The sequence below is a fragment of the Bos grunniens genome, chromosome 18 (assembly GCF_055505025.1).
Source record: "Bos grunniens cultivar Pamir isolate PY7600 chromosome 18, Bosgru_T2T1.0, whole genome shotgun sequence".
Classification (NCBI taxonomy): Eukaryota; Metazoa; Chordata; class Mammalia; order Artiodactyla; family Bovidae; genus Bos; species Bos grunniens.
This window is the reverse complement of record NC_141182.1, coordinates 8,112,025-8,131,465: the sequence shown is the minus strand read 5'-3', so window position 1 is coordinate 8,131,465 and position 19,441 is coordinate 8,112,025. Positions and strand designations below refer to the sequence as shown.

Below are 19,441 nucleotides of genomic sequence, written 5' to 3'. Positions count from 1 at the left end.
TACAGAGGTGAATCCCAGCCCTGCAGGGTCTGGAGCAAACTTCCAAGTTTGTTCCTTCCTGGGACTCTTTCCCTCGGTCCTAAAGGCTGCAGCTGCACTTCTTTCTTGACTATTTCTGCTTTCATCGGAGTCTCCTCTCACAGGTTAGCAGTTAACTCCTCCAGTTAACTCCTACTAGTTAATCATTAGGTCGGTGACCACCTAACCACCTGTTAAGTTTATGGAACGCTGACAGCTATTTTCCACACTGCAGCTGACTTTTCTACTTATCCTAAGTGAATTAAGTGGGGATGTGTGGGGCACCATCCCTGTACTTGCGAGTCTTTGATGGTGGCACTGAGGTTTGCATGTTCCTCAGAATGCAGTGCTGCCCCTGGTTCTCTACCTTGGCAGGGGAGGAACGTTCTGGTGACTTCCACTTAACCCTTGCTCCCGTAATGGTCCCTGATCCGCAGGTCAGAGAACCATATGCGGATGTGGCCAGTGGTCAGAGATGTCTATCCAAGTACATGTTCATCAAAAGATGAAGCCGACAGGTCTTGACTTCAGAGAAGAGTTAACTGATTTATCTATTAAAAAGGAGAAGGGGAGGGCACGTGGGCTGAGCAAATGCTCAGAGGCAACAAGACACGGATGGCTGTAAGAAGCGAGCGGCACTCCAGAGCACGGCAAAGGAAGAAGTGGAAAGGCGGACGTTTTTCTCAACCTCAGATCACAGAGGGCCCCGAGGAGGCGGCTAAATCCTCATGTCTTTACTTGGCAAGCAGGGGGTAACTAGGAATAATCTCCATCTGAATGAAATGACCAAAGGCAGATTCATCTTTCAGAAGCACAAGTAGGTGAAATGTATCTGAGAGACTGGTTAGAAGGCTAAGGACACCGCACGCATGACAGGGAACTCACTGGAGCTGTGGCAGAGAAATAAAGGTGGGTATGTGCAAAAAACACTATAGAGTTTAAAAAAAAATACGATTTGGCAACTCATGAGATGTGAAGCATAAGAGAGAATCAAAGATGACTTTAAAAGACATATAGACCACTGGGAGGATGACAGTACTAGTCTAGTACAGTACTAGAAGCAGGAGTGCAAAGAACAGAGAGAGACACACTCGTCTTTCTGGATATATGAAGTTGTTACTGTGACTTGGTATAAATAAAGGCAATTTTTAAAAAATTTTTTGCTTTCCTTCAAACAGTTTTGCTTTTAGTCAGAAACACAGAAAATAGTAAGATGTGGCATTTTTCCAGGAAACTTTTAACCTAAAAATAGGGAACAAAGACAGGAAAGACAAGAGATTACTTAAAAACAATAAATAGTCTTCAATCTAAGGCAGGTTGTTCATTTGGCAGCAGCTTCCAAAGTATGCAAATACCACACACTTGGAAACATCTGAGCTTTAAAGAGAGAAACTACTCACAGATGTTTTCCCCCTTCTATAGGTTTTCATGGGAAAGACTAAGTTTTGAAGGCACTATTGTGTGGTATTTGAACTGGTGGTCTCTGAGGCCAGGACGCCCGAGTTCAAATGCCAGCTCTGCCACATGCTGTCTGTGTGTTTTGGGGCACATGACTCAACCTCTCTGTGTTTTGATTTCCTCATATGCAAGACAGGAATGAAAGAGTACCTGTATCTCAGAGGGCTGTTTTGAAGATTAAATGTGTTAAGTGAGGTAATATATGGCACTTAGTATCGTGTGTTTATGTTTAGCTTTATCTAGACAAGAGTCCTATATACTGACAACAGAAATCAAGCTTTCTTCATTCTATTTGTGAACAAACACTGGAGAACTTGAATATAAGCAAACTAGAGAAGTGAATTTTATTGGGAAGTACTTTAAATAGCAACGAAGAAAGTAATAGTCATGTTTAACAATTATGAACGAAAGCAAGTAATACTCTTATTGAAAGTGAAAAGTGAAAGTGAAGTCGCTCAATCATGTCCAACTCTTTGCGACCCCATGGACTGGAGCCTACCCAGGCCCCTCCATCCATGGAATTTTCCAGGCAAGAGTACTGGAGTGGGTTGCCATTTCCTTCTCCAGGGGATCTTCCTGACCCAGGGATCGAACCCATGTGCCCCGCATTGCTGGCAGACACTTTACCATCTGAGCCATCTGGGAAGCCCAATACTCTTATTACTTAATATTCCATAAACAGGAGACAACCTGAGAGAAATCTAAAGGTTCTAATGATGATAGCATATCAAGGGAGATTGACAACTTCACAGCCATCTTCAAGTCCTCTACAATCAAAACAGAACAGGAAATGGTAAAACCATAAGCAACCCTGATTATTCCAGCAAGTGAGATACAGCTCTCTAGCTCACACTGTCCAAACAGTAGTTCAGTCATTATGAGTAAGGCTTATATCAATATTTTATCAGAAACCAAGTGTACTGACCCCTGCTTGTTAATGAACTTGGGCAACTGTTTTGAGATTCATTTGGGAAGGAAATTCATATACTACTTTGTAGTGTGAACAGTCAGCCCTCACAGTAACACATTATGGAAGAGAGGTGTAGAAAAGTCTTTGAAATTCTTCCCCTGTCCCAACCATAGTAGCAAGCATTCTCAAATTGCTCTCACACTTTGTCTAGTGAATTTTCCTAAGATTGTCTGCCCCTAGTAACTGAAGGGGAAAAAAAAAATAGGCTATGCAAACATCATAAAATTAAAATACATTAATAGATAACATACATATTTCTAAAATCTTGGCACCTGTGCATTGTTTACCCTAAAATACTGTGAAATTAAACATTATATTCTGGCACCCCCTTCTGGCAACACGATCGAAATGCTATCACAAGATTAACTTGAGCACAGCAATTTCCCTGTAGGATGTGAACATATTACTGCAAGAAAAACGCTGTTGGGTGGTTATAATAAAACAGGTGAGAGGAGCAAAGTGAGGGGGATTGGACCGATGCTGCAACTCCACCTCACATGTATGGCAGCCCATCAGATGATTCAAGAATCTCCAATACCACGTTTATTGAGTGTCTGATACAAGCCAGGGTGAGGTCAGAAGCTAGGACCCAAAGCTGAGCTGGAACTCGCCCCAAAGGAGCTTCAGTTCACAGTCACAATCCAAGAGACAGGCATGGGACCACAGACTGAGGAGTCCAACTCAGATCGGGAGACATGAGAAGGCCTTCTCTTGGCGGTGATCATTAAGCTGAGATTTGAAGAAGCCAAATTAACTGGATAAATGTGAGAAGGGAAGTTTTAGGCAAAAGGAAAAGTATGAAAGCACAGAGCTGAGACAATGATACCACGCTTTGGAGGGAAGATACCACCCAGCGGGACTCAGGTGAAGCACCTGGGTTGAACCGTAGCAGAAAGAGTACACATAAGTCATATCACAAAAGGCCATATCTGCTAAGTTAAGGAGTTTAAACTTTCTCCTAAAAGCTATCAAAAGCATCAAGGTCTGCTCTGCACTTGAGAAACATTTTTCTCTGGCTTTCCTATGAGTTACCAAGACTTCTGAAGTCACTAAATAAACATCTGGTATGCATTAGACATAAATAGGTAAGTTCAGTGGAACAATTTGAAAGCAAAACTAAATGAAGCTAAGACATGCCTTTGAAAGCACAGAGAGAGCGCTGCAGAAGCCACACGAAGCCGTCCACATGTACCTTTTAAACTCATCGTGGTAGAACTCCGACTTGCAAGTCACCATCTCGCCCCCCTGGATGTCCTCGCGACTTCTGACACCCCCGAACACGTACAGTTCCATGGCAACTCCACAGGCCACCGCGCCAAACCTGAAAGGCACACCACGCACACACACTGAGCACTGGGTTCATCGATGTATCTCAGGACTCGACTCCCTAATTCTTCTTTTGCTTGTCTTAGCTCTGTGACATTCAGTGTTTCACAAATACATGAGTCTTCCTTTTTCAGAGTGTGGATTATTCATCTAGCGTTATATGAACCAAATGGCAAGTCAAATAAAAGGTCCGTTTAGAAGCAGGGAGAAGCGAGAGCCGGGCGAAGGGGGCTCTCCAGCCCGCCCCGCTCTCTCACCTCCTCTCTTTCAGGGGACAGATGGCGGTCCACTGCTGGGTCCGGGGGTCATAGCACTCCACAGACTCGAAGAGCTTCCCGTAGGATCCTCCGCCCATGGCATAGATTTTCTTCTTCATAGCTGCATAGCAGCCAATCTGGAAGGAGGAAGCAACAGTGGGGGAGGCGACATTTATCATTAAAAGTTGGCTGAGTCAACACCAGCTTGGCTGGAACCCTGGGAGATGTTTGGAAAAGGGTCTGACGGAGGCTGGCTTTCAAAAATGGGACAAGCATGGGTAATACATATACTGTCCTGAGGGAAGGATCAGCTCCACCTGACACTGCTCCACTAAGTGAGATAAGCACACAGCCTTGCTTTTAAAGGAGCTTTCCAAGCTCTCTTCTCTCACCACTATGTGAAGAGTCCAAGACGCCGAGTCCACAGAGCAAGATGTCACTCAACTCTCGCCCCAAATTAAGTCAGCTGGAAGGGCACACACAGTGAGTGATCATATTACCAGTGAGTCCCAGTACCTAGGTGTGAAATGCCCAGGGCACTAAAAAGGCTCTGGCCTGATGATGAAATGCCCGTCTCCACCAGGGAACAGAAATACAGACCAAGTCCTGAACAGGTAATGGAGCCCTTAGTTTTCATTCTTCTCAGGACCAATGGCAGTTCTTTACCTCTGGATCAATGGATTAATGCTTCCGCCCAAGTGTGCATGACGATTAAGAAAACAGGTTTGGGAGATCTGGTTCCTGCCTAGGTTAGTGCCGTCACGGAGCAGGTGTGGGCCGCAGGCACAAGAGCGCTGCCCAGAGCCCAGCGCCCCCGTGAACTCTCTCACGCAGCTCCCCAGCTTGGCATGTGACTGGCAACGGTGAAGGCAAGGAGCTGCCAGCAAAGGCACACTTGCGTAATGTTAGCGCTTTAACACTATCAACCACGTTAAAAGGCACCGTGGCAGTGAAGACACAGTACCTTTCAAAGCCCGCGTGTGAGTCTCATCACGAGGTGGCTCTCACCTTTCTAACCATGGTCAGATCAGGTTGCTTTGTCCAGGTTTTAGAATAAATATCGTAACATTCCATGGAAATTAGCTCTTTTTCTCCATCTTCTCCTCCTAGAACGTACAGCATGCCATCTATCTCCACAATTCCAAAATTATGTCTTGCCTGAAAAAATATGAAAGAGCTTTGTAGACAAAAGGCCAACTCTCATACTGAAAGCTGATAATCATATATTTAATACAAATGACAGGTTTTCATTACATTCCTGCAAAGAAATACAAGACTCAGAACTGTGTCTCTCAAACAGTTCTGCTTTCCCCAGAAGCTCACTCTTCTATCACAAGAGACAGAGAACCCAAGTCCAGGAATTTCCCGGAACAAGGGATTTCACACGAGGTGGATTCACAGGTAAAATCCTTACCTTTCGCTCAAGTCAGCTCATGACAAGAAGAAGAACGATTACCGCCTGGTTCCATAAAATGATTTTTGTTCAGCATGGGTAGCAGTGGCTCCCAGCTGACGTGTGAAATTGTGTAAGAGCCCCAGCAACAGGCCTGCCGGTGGTCGTGGTGGGGTGGTGCGTACGGGCCTGCACGAAGGCTGCCCGCAGTGTGACACTCACCCACTCACAGCACTGACCACGCAGACAGAAGCCCTGCCATCCAAAAGTCTGAGCGAACAATTTAGAAAGGCCTAGTGTGTGAGGAGGGGCGATGTGGTATGAACAGAAAGAAAGCAAGGGAGGCAAAAAGGGAGCTCAGGGCCGGGGGGAGGCCTTGCTAAGAAGGAGGCGGGCAGCGTGCCCCGCGGGTACCTGGCAAAGGGACTGAAGCAAGTGTGTTCCCAGGAGGTGGGGTGGAGGGCACAGGCATGCCAGGCAGGGGTCTTGGTGGGGCCGCTGTCTCTGTCATTTCACTCAAAGGCAGAAGCAAACGAAAGCGCTAATGGGGGTAAAAAGAAACATCAAACAAAAAAAGCAACGCTTTATTTACCTCGTTCATCGGTGGCAAAGCGGTCCACATATTTGCATCTGGGTCATACTTTTCTCCTGAGCTCAGGGTCTGCTTGTTTTCATCTTGGCCTCCAAATACAAACAAAAACCCTTCTGAAAAAATCAAAGGAGACACACAAGAAAGTTGAAGCGTAAGTTTTCAATACCCATTCCCAAGCAAATGCAAATGCCGTGAGGGCAGAGAGAGTACGTGGAGGCACCTTTTTGATGACAAGGGATTCGAGATGTTTGTCACACTTCACTCAATCCTTGATGACACAGTTAATCTGTCAGTCACTCTGACCATTTCACTTCACTCAGAATCTCTGAGCAGATTCCCACTTCTCTGTGGCTTAAAAGGGAAACTGACACCCATCCAGTCATCAAATGACTCTTAAGTTATTTCAGTTTGTCTGTTCCATTCCCCAGCCCATATTTTAAAATAAAATAGTTTTCTTAAAGAAGAAACAGCCAAAGGGACACTGGTAAAACTGAAGGGAAATGTAGGCTGGAGAGGTTACCATGCATGGAAACCATTTTGCTCTGAGGGTATTAGCAATGTGGGAAAAACGCAAGCTTTCTCTTAATGGCTTTGAGGGCATGAAGAAAACAGAAATCTAAATCCCAGGCCCACAGAGAGTGTAGTTTCTGGCAGGAAAGCTTCTTTGAAGTTCTAACCCTCAGGAGGAAGGCCAACCAGAATGAGAAGCCAAATTTAAATATCCTTACTTATCTAGGAAATCTCAAAATTTGAATTTGATTTACAGTAATTACAAATTAGTGTTTTTAGGCAACTGGCAGAAACAAATGCAAAACTTCTATGTAAGACAGTACCTTTATCTAAGTTTTAGAATCTAATATTCTAAGATTTTAAATCATTAAAGTTTTCCTACAAATAATTTTTAATAAAATGATCAGCACCCAGCCAAGATACTCAGGTATACAAAGGAACTAGACTCTATGAAGATGAAACAGTAGAAACAGACAATAGGAAGTAATCTAGAAAAAGACTGCAAATTTCAAATATTAGAGTAATAAAAGAGATGATAAAACAAAAATGCTCACTATGTTATTTAAAGATAGCTCTATACGAAGGGATGGACACAGCAGGTTTGAAAAAAAGAAATTCTAGAGGGAAAAAAAAGATGAAATAGATTGAATAAAATATTCAATGGATGGGTTCAATGGCAGATTCATCCCAAAGAAAACAAAAAGAAGGCAGAAGGCAGGGGATGGAGTAAGAAGGTCTAGCCATGCTTAATCTGACTTCCAAAAGCAGAGGGACAGAGGAGAATAAGCAAGGACAACATTTGAAGACATAAATAAAAATTTTCCAGATTTGATGAAAGGCCAACCTTCAGAGTCAAGATGCCCAACAATCCCCAAATATGGTAAAATTTTAAATAAAATGTTCACCTAATACTGAAATGACAGGGAAAAAAGAAAAAAAAAGAAAACTTAAATACAGTCCAGAGAAAAGACAGAGTTTTATATCTGACAACTGACTTAACAACTAGGAATAACAGAGGTCAGAAGAAAAATATCTTCAGTGTGCTGAACAATAATAGAGGCCAACCTAAAATTCTATACCCAGTAAAAACATCCTTTAAGGATGAAGGCAAAATAATGATATCTTTAGACAAATCTTGGACTTTGCCGTCATTAGACCCATGTTAAGTTCAGAAGGATGAACTTCAGAGAGAAGGAAAATGATCCCAGATGGCAAGTTTGAGGAGTAAGAGGGAAAAAACAAAGAAGTTGGTAAATATGTGGATAAATCTAAATGAATACTACCTATAGGTGTGTATATAACATACATTAACAAAACACATATACATGTAAATATTTATTTGTAACTAACCACGTATTTTAATACTGTAAAACTGTGGAACATGAAAAATAGAGTATAAATGTACTGATGAACTCTAGATTTTGTTAACAATACAGGATGAGGATGCTGATGTAACTTTCAAAGGGACAGAGACATAGAATATAACCTCTAATCTGGTAGAGAGGGAAAAAACTGAATGACAAAAAAAGTCGGTCAAGTTTTTTTGAAAAAAAGGCAAGAAAAGAAGAAACATGGAATAGGCTGGACACATAGGAACTACTCAATCATTTCACAACTTTGGTCAACATGATTGGAAACAATTCCTCTCCTCACTGCTTCAAGTTTCTGAAACAACCACCCCTCTAGGAAACCTGAAAGTTAATGATACAGGAACCTTTGTGGTAGGTGTGCATGTGCGAAAATTATGAACAACTATACACATTATGGGGGGAAAATTTAAGGAAGGTAAGTCTGAGAAAAAGAACAAGAAATCAGACCCACATTCTGTTGCCTACACCACTCCATTCAGCTGACTACCGTTGATGAAAACATCGATAATCGTAGAACCTACAGTTTCATTTTCAGTCCACAGCTTTAGCCATGCCTACAGTACAGTACAGTGTGGAAGAGCTTAAAAATGTTATCGTAATGTTAGTGGGCAAACAGAGACTACGAAAGAAGAGTTCCAGGAAGACTGCGGACAATAGTTGGAACGAAGTGAAACGGCACCTGCGGGATGAAGCCAGCAAGGTAGTGAGAACTTCCAATAAGGCTCCAAACTAAAACATACTTTCTGTAGTAAAGTAACTTCAAGCCAGAACTAATTTAAGTAATATTTTCTCAAGTCTCCTATGAAATGCCTGCTCTTACACGACACTCTTACTTTGGGTGTGTGTTACATGCTGTAACTCTACCCTGCCGGGCTCTCCAAGATGGGGCACTAGCATGGCTCAAGGAAATCTGCATCTCAGATGTGATCACCCGGGCAGTGGGTGGTAAGGGTCACTCAGCTCTGCTCTTCCAGCAGTTAAGCCATCCAATAAAAATGCTCCGCTACTGACATCGTAAAAACAGCTACATATTTAAGACTTGGGAACAGTAAGGACTGGTCAGAAGACACTCTTCTTACCACAGTCTTGAAAGCTAGAGCCACGCTGAACATGTCCCCATAGAGAGGCAATATCTTTAAGGGGTTCTGCGTCATCCTGCACAGCACTGAAATCACGTCTCCCTTGATCTTGTGTTTAAGTGAAGCAGATGAGGGCACGGTACCTGCTGAGAGGACCCCGTGGTTGATTCTGGGCATGCTTAGAGGGGCCAGTTCGATCCACAGCTGCCGATTGGGGTCGTAAAGGGGGCACATACATCGCATCGCTGCCGTTGGCTTCCGCGAACTAAGGGGAGGCAGATGATCAGTTAGCAGTTAATATGTTTATATTCTGCTTAGAAAAACCATGGCGAGTTTTACTGCTCTCAAGAATGTTTCAAACATTAAAAAAAAAAGATCGATTGCTATTTAGGCTTTAGATACTGAGAACTGTCCTGAGTTCTTGTGCACCTGGAAATCTCTCTTCCCTTACTTAGACCACAGCTCACGGCCATGCTTACACTCTCTCCTCTCCACCCACGGTCACGATGCACTCCGAGTAGCCGCGGGGCTTGAAGCTGGCCAGCATGGCCTCCCCCTGCTGTGGCTGGCTGAGGGGGATGTTGCTGCACTCCTTGACGATCTCGCGGACCAACGGCTCATTGAGCATCTGCTCCCGTAAGTAGCTCGAGTCCAACCCTGAAACCCACAGCGCTGACATGACATCCTTCATGTGGACCTGCAGAGTAGGGTGGAAAGCACGGGGAGGAGAAAGGGAGAGTGTGCATTTAGAAGGGACATTTTCCGACTCATAGAAAACTACAAGTGTTGATGAGTCAGATGATCAACAGGCAAGGAGTAAGGGCCAGTGCTGCTTGAATGTGTGAGGCGGCCCCTTTCCTTTCTACTTCCTCTGGCCTCGATAAACAAAAGTTTAACTTAAAATAGCATCACTTCAGCATCACTTTGCTGGGTCACTGCAAAGTTTCAAGAAGCTTCCATTACACCCTACAGGGTTCCCACGGCAACAGGAAAACCTACAAGAACCCCGCTATGATTTGCTTTATCTCACTAACTTGGATGTGCTATGAGTTATACCCCATTTATACAAATATTGGTTACAGAAAGAGCTTGACACAATATGTCAACTAGATAATGAAAATGTACCAACATCAAAATTATAAGAAAAATCTGAAAAAGCCCAAGTTCCAAAGACAAAAATCGTGACAACTGTGTAATCATTTCTTCAGGAATTACTACTAAAAATGATCTAACATGTATAATATAAATTACATGCTTTTCATACTCAATCATTAAATTTGAACCAAATGACTACAGCACTGTACATATGTTAAGGCGACTAGTTTTTCTGGGCTTTGGAACCGTCATTTTAAGGTCCACTTGTCTATACCCTGAGTAGTAAAGGCCAGCAGTCCTTACAGCGTCAAGCTGGGATTAACCAAAGAATGAGGAACTGCCTTTTCTTTCCCGGCAGCCACTCCACCTTTGACACCCTCATCACTTTAAGGCAAGAAGAGGGGCACAGAGAAGCTGCTTCAGTGGTGCTGTCAAGTTGGAAACTCTTCTCTCCTCTTTCCTAAGCTGCCCCACCACCAACGTGGAAAACAACACTAACTGTGCCACCTGAGCCGAGGCTAGGAGTGCGGTTTCCCAGTGGACACAGCTTATGGGCCTACAGAATTAAAAAATTACAAGCTGATCGTTAACATGTAAATCAAGGATTACTAAGAACAATTAAAAACGCACTTATGCATTTTGAAAGCCTGTCTGTAATGTAATATATTTATTTTGGAGCTAGCCTCTAGGATATACACATGAGATTCAAAGCCCTGTGATGTAAAGGCTAAAGCACCCTCCCTAATGACCTCAAACCTGATATCCTCTAACACATTTCCCATTAAAAACAACATTTGAAGGATGTCAAGTCACTTTTAAGTGTTAATATTTTCATTGCTATATGATGAATTACACTCACTCTGGTAGACGGATCTGAAAAAAACCAACTGCTTTAGAGAGCCTATGGGAAGATGTATAACAGGTCATGGTTTAGATCACAACTCTAAGTTTTTCAAGTTGGAGGAGAAAGATAAAACATGTAGAACTGGGGTGAAGAACAGACACATACGAATAAGTGGAATGTCCAAGTCAGAGCATGCTATAAGGTACCTTTCTTATTTCCGTATCGTGCGCTATCCATCGGATGACCGCTTCAAACACATATTTTTCGTTGCCGACGTTTAACTTCTCGAGAGAGATCACCTCCTTCAGCTTCTGCGGACTCAGCTCGAGGAACTCCTCGGTGCTGCTGACGTCCCGGAAGTGGGTCTCCAGGTACTCGGTGGCCAGGTAATGCACGTGGTGCAGGCAGTAGTGCAGCGCGAAGTCGCGGATGCCGATGCAGTTCTCGGCGGCGATGCAGCCCTCCAGGAACTCGCAGCACAGCGCCTTGAGGTCCGTCAGCAGCAGCAGGTCCGCCGCCTGCACCACGTCCTGGATGGTGTCCTCGTTCAGCCGGATCTGGAAGGACCGTCGCGGACAGTTTGTATCTGGGCGTGTACATCTAGAACCCACACCACTAATCTAGCAGGCCAAACCACGGGAGCTCCACTTTTGCAGGTCAAAGGCGACTGAGGATTGGCAGATTTCACTCGGTTCAACTTTGCTTTCAAGAGCAGACAGAGGGCCCCAAGGTACCTGGGGACGACACAGACCGTGCGTGGCTGGTCAGCTTCTCCCAGTTTTTCCCTCGCTTTACCCACATGAGCCACCACAGCCCTTCTGAGTGAACTGTCCACGGTGCTCATGCTTAACTCGGAGGAAAACCTTAAATGACTGAAATGCTTATCAGGAAGTCGCAAGTTCTGCAATTCTATGGTAAACGGAAAGGGATTTCTATAAATGCGAGCTCTTCAACTAATGAAAATCTTGCCTCCAAATAAATTAGGATCCCTCCTCTTTCCACACGGTATTCGAAAGATACCATGTGCCCCTGAAGAGAGGGAGAGCCACGTTGCCTGAGGCGCTGCCTTCGGGACACCAAGCACCGTACTCGGTGCGAAGGATACCATTTGCTCTCAAAGCTACCTTCTGGAATAAATCCCCCCAAAGTTCCACTGCGAACATTTGCTTTTCCTTAATCTTCTTCATTGTCTGATTGATGCTTCCTCCTCTACCCCCTTCAGTTTTTCTATGCCATGGCGAGGCAACATAAAGACACAGGCCCCTAAAATACTGCCATGATCACAAACGGCCCACACTCGCCTACGGCATGGGTGCTTATCCTCCACAAGGAAACGTGGAGGAGGGATCTCACAGCGAAGTGCAGCAAGAAACATTTTACCACGATTTGAGATGCACATGTTTGGCACCACAGGTAAGTAAGATCTCCAAGTTTCAAATGCAAGCCTGAACATGAATACGCTCTAACTGGCTTCTAACCTGTCATAACTGTCGCTGAATTGATTTTACAAGCTAGCTAAGAGTTGGGTCCTATGTCTGGTTTTTTGATGCCTCAGAGCATCGCCAGTATTTTAAGGGCTGTCCCCAAACTGATTTGAGTGCATTTATTTTAAATAATCATATACATAACCTTACTTCCACACACTCACCACCTAGTGTTTAGAGAAACAAGAAAGTGGTAACATTGTGAAATGAAACAGAAAGCTTCAAAGAGGATGATGGTCACCGAGTGTGATTCTGGACAGAATGAACGCTGAGAGAAAAGTAAGGAGCGTACTCAGAATACTTATGCAGGAGACAGAGCCTTTACAGATGGAAAATCAGAAGAATGAGAAGGAAGGAGAGAGAGAGAGAGCAGGACACGCGCCCTCAAGAGGAGCAGAGAGAAAACGCACTCTCGCATAACCAGGCACAAAGTACATCAGCATCCTCCTAATTCAAACCCAGATCGTTAAGTCTTCATGCTACCCTTTAAACCACATGAATAGCGGGGTACGGGGGGACAGAGGAGGGCAAAGAAAAGTAAAGGATCCCTAGCCACTGACCACTTCCTTCCTTGGGTTTCATGAAATTCCCAGAAATGTAAGTGGGTACAGAGAGTAAAGGGTACAGAGAGAGCAGGAAAGAATGAGGGGGACAGGACCGAGGCACTGAGAACAACGCAGGCGCCCGTCACCTGAGTCTTGAAGTCTTTACCTCTAGAGAATAATCCCCACCGCCCACTGAGGCTCCCGGGTCCATGCCATGGAGACAGAACGAGTTCCCTGAGGGTGTGGGTCCAGGGCAAGACTGGAATGGAGGTTTAAACACCAGCAGTGAGGGGGCATCCCACATGTACACGTCTCAGACTGGAAGGTGGTGCTCAGGACGGGAGAAACAAAGCCTGGATCTGGGTAAATCAGCCTGCTTTCAAGGGCAGACCCCGGAAGAAAGCGCTCGGGTGCCGCGTGTGGCAGGAGATGCAAGTCAAGCCCGCAGTGACGGAAGATGGAGGGGACGGGGCTGCTCGGCCTCACCCTGAGCCTGAGGGTCTACTCAGTCCTCCTTCCTCTGGGTCTCAGCATACCTGCCCACTGAAGATGTAATCCAGGATCTCTCTCATAACCATTACCGATATCCCTTCAAGTTCAATCTTATAGGTTGATCCATCATCTTTTGGAGGATTATAGTTTAACTTTGTCCTAAGAAAGGGAAAAAAATGTAAAATTTCTATGAAAGAACAGAAATAGCTAGAAATATTTATGCACTAAATACTCTACAAAGTATATGATACTTATCGATATATGAATCCCATCTAGAACATTTGGCTTATTAACTTTGGAGCAACATATGTTCTATGACTTTCAACTGCAAAGTACTTGTTCAAGGGTTCAGTGCTTCCTCTTAAAAGACAAGTGAAACAGACAACCAAAGCACTGAGGGCGTGTGAGTAAGGGTCTCTATTTCACCTGGGGAACCCAGGCCCTTTAGGCTTATTTTTCCCTATTTAATTATCCAGCTATTTTCAATGATGTAACAAGGACCCCACACATCCACCACACAAAACAAAAGCTAGGAGCTCAACAATAACCTGCTTCTAACCAAATCATCCTCCCCATCGGTTCATTCCCCTCCTTCCTCATCTGAAGTAACTATTAAACCAAATCCTGTATTCAAGTTTTCCGTTTAAAGTTTTCGATTTTATAAAAGTGTTTCATGCTGTCTGTAATCTTCTGGGGCCGTTTTCATTTACTATTATATTGCTGAGTCATTCATCTTGCTGAGTATCACGCTTTTTTTTGGCTGTGTAATAGCCCCCTTTCCAGTGGATGGGCCCCTGGGCTGTGGCTCCGGGTTTGGCGTACTGTGAACAGTACTGCGAGGCATTCTTGTGCATGTCTCCTTTTGTAATATGCTGAAGAATTTCTCTTGGGTTTATCCCTGGGGGTAGAATTAAGCTAAATTCTTTTCCAAAGTATGAGCTAATACTCAATTTATTCTGCCCAGTAGCTGGAGCAGTTTTCGGCCTCATCTGGTGTGGGTAAGGGGACTGTGCGGACCCGCAAATTCTACGACACTCGTCTCTGTCCCACTTCCTACTCCTGCCCGTCGATGAGTGAAGTGTGGTCTCTGGTGTGGTTGTGACCCGTCTTCCCTCACTACCCAGGTGCTGAACATCTCTTCACAGGTCCGTGGCCACACGTGGCTCCTCTTTCATGAAATACACGTTGAAGTGTCATTTTTAATTAGGTTCACTGCCCTTCTCATAATGAGGTGCAGGCCTTCTTTAGTAAACTCTTAGTAAACCTTGGCAGACTTGATACTTTTTTTTTTTCCCTACGGTGATGAACAAGTTGAAGAATAATTTTTCACAGTCAGTGCTTTCTGGGTCTTGTTTAAGAACAGGTCCTTTACCCAAGGTCTAAAAGATGCTCCTAATTTAGCAGCGAGGGACATGAAGACACACTTAAGCCACACTTAGGAACCTGCCCAAAGGCTTGGAGTCGGCAGGATGAGGCAGCCGTGGAAGGAGGGTGAAGGACGAATTAAGTGCAGAACAACAGATGGACAGAGTCTTAGCAAACAGGTGAGTTCCCAGATGCTTGCTCCACGTAGGTAACGACTCCCCTGCCCTGCTGAGGAAGGCTGCCCAGCTCCAGTGGAAGACGGCTGATGTACTCTGAAAGGTGTGCAATGGAGAGCAGTTTAACCGGTCAAAATGCCGACCAAATATCAGGACTGAATAGATATTTTCATCTATACAAAGTCTCAAAACAAATGATCTTCCATGCAACACTTCTCAGAATGCTGTTCCATAAACTGCCCCAGAAAACATCCAGAAAGAGGGAAGATTTTGAACAAAAAAAGACATGATCCAACACAGGAAAGCAGGGAAGGGAATGGTGGAGGGATGACCCTAAGGATAACAGCCCTGCACCAGCAGGAGGAAGCTGGTTCACTCTGGGGCAACAGGAGGCCTTGGGAGGCCTTCAGGCAGGCGGAATCGATGGAATATATACCGCATCTGAAGGTAGAGAGAGGATATTTAGACAACTCTGCCTCCCCCCTACATTCCGTATCTGCGGTTCCTGCCTCTGTAGTTTCCCCTGAACTAATAATTTTACACAAAGGCAAGTCTTTTCTGCTTGCTGCACTCTAGGTGTATCTATACAAGTGACACTTTTATTACAAGTGAAGAAAAAATTTTTCAGTCAATTCTCAATCAAGAGAGACAGCAGAAGTGCTAAGAATCACACTGAAATCACTAATATTGGGCTCTACAATCTACTGTACGCAGACGCGTCCTCAGGGAATGTTTCACTGAGGATGGTGTCAGTATTTCTAAGTTGCCGTGCTGGCCATTACCATATCGCCTCTTTGGCGCCGAGTCCACCCTTCTTGCAGGCTCCATGAAAACCGATCTGAGCCTTCTGAGGGGTGAACTGGCAGGGTGCAAAGCGGAGGGTGCGAAGCGGAGGGTGCTGGGGAGACACCGCAGGGGGAGGCTCTGCCGCCTGGCCCTGGTCCCGCAGCCGGGCAGGCTCCTGGGGCTACGGTTGCCCGTGCCGCCCGGCAGCTTGCCCTGACACTCCTGGAGGCAGTTTTGCAGTAAACTCTCTGCTGAGACTCCTCCCTGTGAGCAGCGTTCCCCGGCAGCACAGTGGACAGACTTCTGGCGCGTTCCAGAGGGCTGACTTCAAGCAAATTCCACCAGTGTGGCTTCTCTGCCACGCGTTGATCTGTCCTGGCCGATCAACTCTGCATCTCAGCTGCTCCTTACGTCGGCTACGCCTTGAATTTGTAGAGTTTCCTCTTTGTGGCCAATCCCTCATTACTCTATAATCTCTTATAGTTAAATATTCTTTAAACTTTTGTTGCTCAGATTACTCTGTGGCGTCTTAATCCTGACTAGATGCAGTCTTGAACATATTTAAAGGCACTAGCTGCAAAATGTGTTCACACAGAGGAGTGCCACCTAGAATTCGAGTGGTTCCAACCAGAGCTGGCTGTGCTGGCCCACGGGCTGCGGAGAGCGTGGGGGGAGGCGGGCCGGGCTGATGGGGAAAGAGGTTCTGAAGAGGCTGATCAGCGTGCCCCCTTTCTACTTTTCAGCCATGTGACTGGACTTTTTTTTTTTAGATGATTATACAGTCATCTCTTGGTGTCCTTGAGGGAATGATTCCAGGACCCACAGAGATACCACAATCTACAGACTCTCAAGTCCCTCAGCCAGCCCCCCACACCTGCATCTACAGGTTCAACCAACCATGGATCATGTACAACTGACCTCTGAACAACATGGGTTTGAACTGCATGAGTTCACTTACATGTAGATTTTCTTCAATTAACCCATGTATCAGTAAACCCATGCAACACTGAAAAAAAAAATCCACATATATGGACCCGCACAGTTCAAACCCACATTGTTCAGGGGTCAACTACTGCTGCGTGTTTTCACAATGAAAAAGAATCGCTTTTAAAGAGTACAGTTTCCTGGGGCTTCCCTGGTGGGTCAGTGGTTAAGAATTTGCCTGTCAAGGCAGGGGACATGGGTTTGATCCCTGGTCAGGGAAGATCCCACATACTGTGAGGGAACTAAGCCTGTGTACCACAGCTACTGAGCCCACACGCCACTTATCGCATCTAGAGAAAGCCCGTGCATAGCAACAAAGACTCACCACAGCAAAAAAATTAAATTACTGAATATATATATGTATTTTTTAAAGGTACAGTTTTATTTCAGCAGCTGGCAGGGTATAGTCCATGGCTAAGTGAACTTGCTCAGTCGTGTCCAACTCTTTCTGACGCCCTGGACTGTAGCCCACCAGGCTCTTCCATCCATGGAAGTTTCTAGGCAAGAGCACTGGAGTGGGTTGCCATTTCCTTCTCCAGGGGATCTTCCCGACCCAGGGATCAAACCTGGGTTTCCCGCATTGCAGGCAGATGCCTTACCATCCGAGCCACCAGGGAATCCCAATGGCTAAGAGAACAGAAAAAAAAAAAACACTTCCTTAAATATTGACCATTTCAGACGTCTATAAAATCTGACCCTTTTCAGAGTCCGTGAAAACTGAATCACTGTACTATTGAAGTCCTTAAATGTCTGAGGGTCAAATCACAAAACTTTATTTTAATTACAGTTTAAATTCAGATCCAAAATTTCCCACCTTCCTGTCCCTCTTATATTATCATGGCCAGGTGACAACTCACAGACCAACACCAGTCTGCAGGTTCCAGGAGGCTGATGTCCATTTGTCTGTCAGGAATGTAGTCAAAGTTGGCCGTTAGTCCCTTCCATCTGAGACGCTAAAAGTCGCTCAGACCTGTTGTGAAACTGTCTTGCTTCACAGCCCATGACCATTTGCAATGACTTCCTTCTTTCTTCTCTTAGATAGTCACCATCCTTTCTCACCGATAAACCTTATAAACTTGTCTTATTCCTCCTCCTTTTGTCTTCACTTCCCTATCTCCCAACTAAATCTCTACAGTTTTTGTTCCATTGTTTCACGTTTGTTTCCTCCAGTAAGTACCCTCATTTTCCCAGTATCTACCAACATATTTCCTCCATACTTTCCCTTTTTTATCTAGAACTTTCTCAATCGTTTCTATCTCCCTTGCCACATATCGCATATAACTGAGAATTCAGTGAATTGGACTGAATGAGTTAATTTTAAAAAAGAAAAGGCTAAGCCAAAGAGCTAATAACTGACGGCTTTGTTTCTATAGTTAGTCCATATATTTGTTGTCGTCGTCTAGTTGCTAAGTCGTGTCCGACTCTTTTTCGACCCATGGACTGTAGCCCATCAGGCTCCTCTGTCCATGGGATTCTCCAGGCAAGAATACTGGAGTGAGTTGCCATTTCCTTCTCCAGGGGATCTTCCCAACCCAGGGATCGAACCCAGGTCTCCTGCATTGGTGGGTGGCTTCTTTACCACCCACCAGGGAAGTCCAGTCCATATATAATAGCAGGTAAATCAACTCCTTTTTTAATTGAAGTACAGTGGATGTACAATGTTATAAGCTACAGGTGCACAATATAGTGACTCACAGTTTTTAAAGGTTACAGTCCATTTACAGTTATTATAAAACACTGGCTATATTCCGTGTTGTACAATATATCCTTGTGGATTACTTTACGGATAATGGACTGTACCTATATTGCTGCTCTCCCTCTTCTCTCGTTTTCTGTCTCTGCCCCAGGTTTGGAATCATATGTGAATTCATCCATCGGAAATCACAATATCCTTGCTTTTATTACTATGTGACGTCAACTAACAAACTCTCCCAGAAGCTGCAGTAGTCTTAAAATACCACTTTGAGAGTTTCATAAGACTCTTTACAACAAGGAATAGTGGGGAGTATTCTAAGACGGGGCCTCCGGCATTTAGATATAAACATCCACGCCTGTAACGTTCTTGCCCAGTTTTCTGTTTCCAGGGCAGGGCGCTCCCCCCTCACCATCCCTGCTCTCCCGTTTGTAGAGAGAAGAGGTTAAATGAGGTGACTCGAGAGCTCCCCCATCCCTGAACACTCCTGGGCTGAACTGCTGAAACAGACCCAAGAGTTATTGTGGAGACTCTGCTCCTGAGACGCATCTGTCGAGTCCTAGATGATACAGTCCAGCCAACTCAATCTGTTTCCGAGGATTTACAACATGCCTCCTGTGGGTGACGCGGTATGAGTTCCTTTTCCCTCCAATTACCTACTCTCTGGGCAAGAACGTATTTTCTGTTCTATTAAACAGAAGCGAAATAAAATCAGCTTTGCTTTCTTTTGACAACACTGAAAAGAGGTATAATAAGAAAAAACTCATTGCCTAATAAAGAAGCTGGTATTATTCAGTTTTACATCTATGAAAGAGGTCCATGACTTTTAAATAAGTGTTAACAGAGCAAAGTCCTCTGCTGGTTATACACTGTCCTCTTCTAACAGGCTTCCAACGGCTGGGAAAGTTCAGTTGAGCCTAGATGTCCTAACGAGCACCCGGATCATCAGGTCTGGTCCTCCTCCTCAGCCGAGACATTACTGACACTGGGATTTGAGGTGACAG

General features: G+C 44.8%; 1 protein-coding gene across 2 annotated transcripts in view; it reads right to left on the bottom strand.

The window, feature by feature from the left end:
• The window catches only part of GAN (gigaxonin), a 46,240-nt gene that overhangs the window by 6,408 nt on the left and 20,391 nt on the right, over window positions 1-19,441 (bottom strand). Inside the window, exons 2-9 of one of the 2 annotated variants that reach the window (XM_086350043.1) lie at window positions 13,478-13,592; window positions 11,119-11,469; window positions 9,453-9,670; window positions 9,117-9,238; window positions 6,015-6,127; window positions 5,038-5,187; window positions 4,030-4,166; window positions 3,639-3,767 (exon numbers count right to left, since the gene is read on the bottom strand). In XM_086350043.1, coding sequence (XP_086206169.1) covers window positions 3,639-3,767; window positions 4,030-4,166; window positions 5,038-5,187; window positions 6,015-6,127; window positions 9,117-9,238; window positions 9,453-9,670; window positions 11,119-11,469; window positions 13,478-13,592 — 1,335 coding nt within the window. The remainder of the gene's footprint in view (window positions 1-3,638; window positions 3,768-4,029; window positions 4,167-5,037; window positions 5,188-6,014; window positions 6,128-9,116; window positions 9,239-9,452; window positions 9,671-11,118; window positions 11,470-13,477; window positions 13,593-19,441) is intronic. The other variant, XM_086350045.1, reaches the window with a different exon arrangement.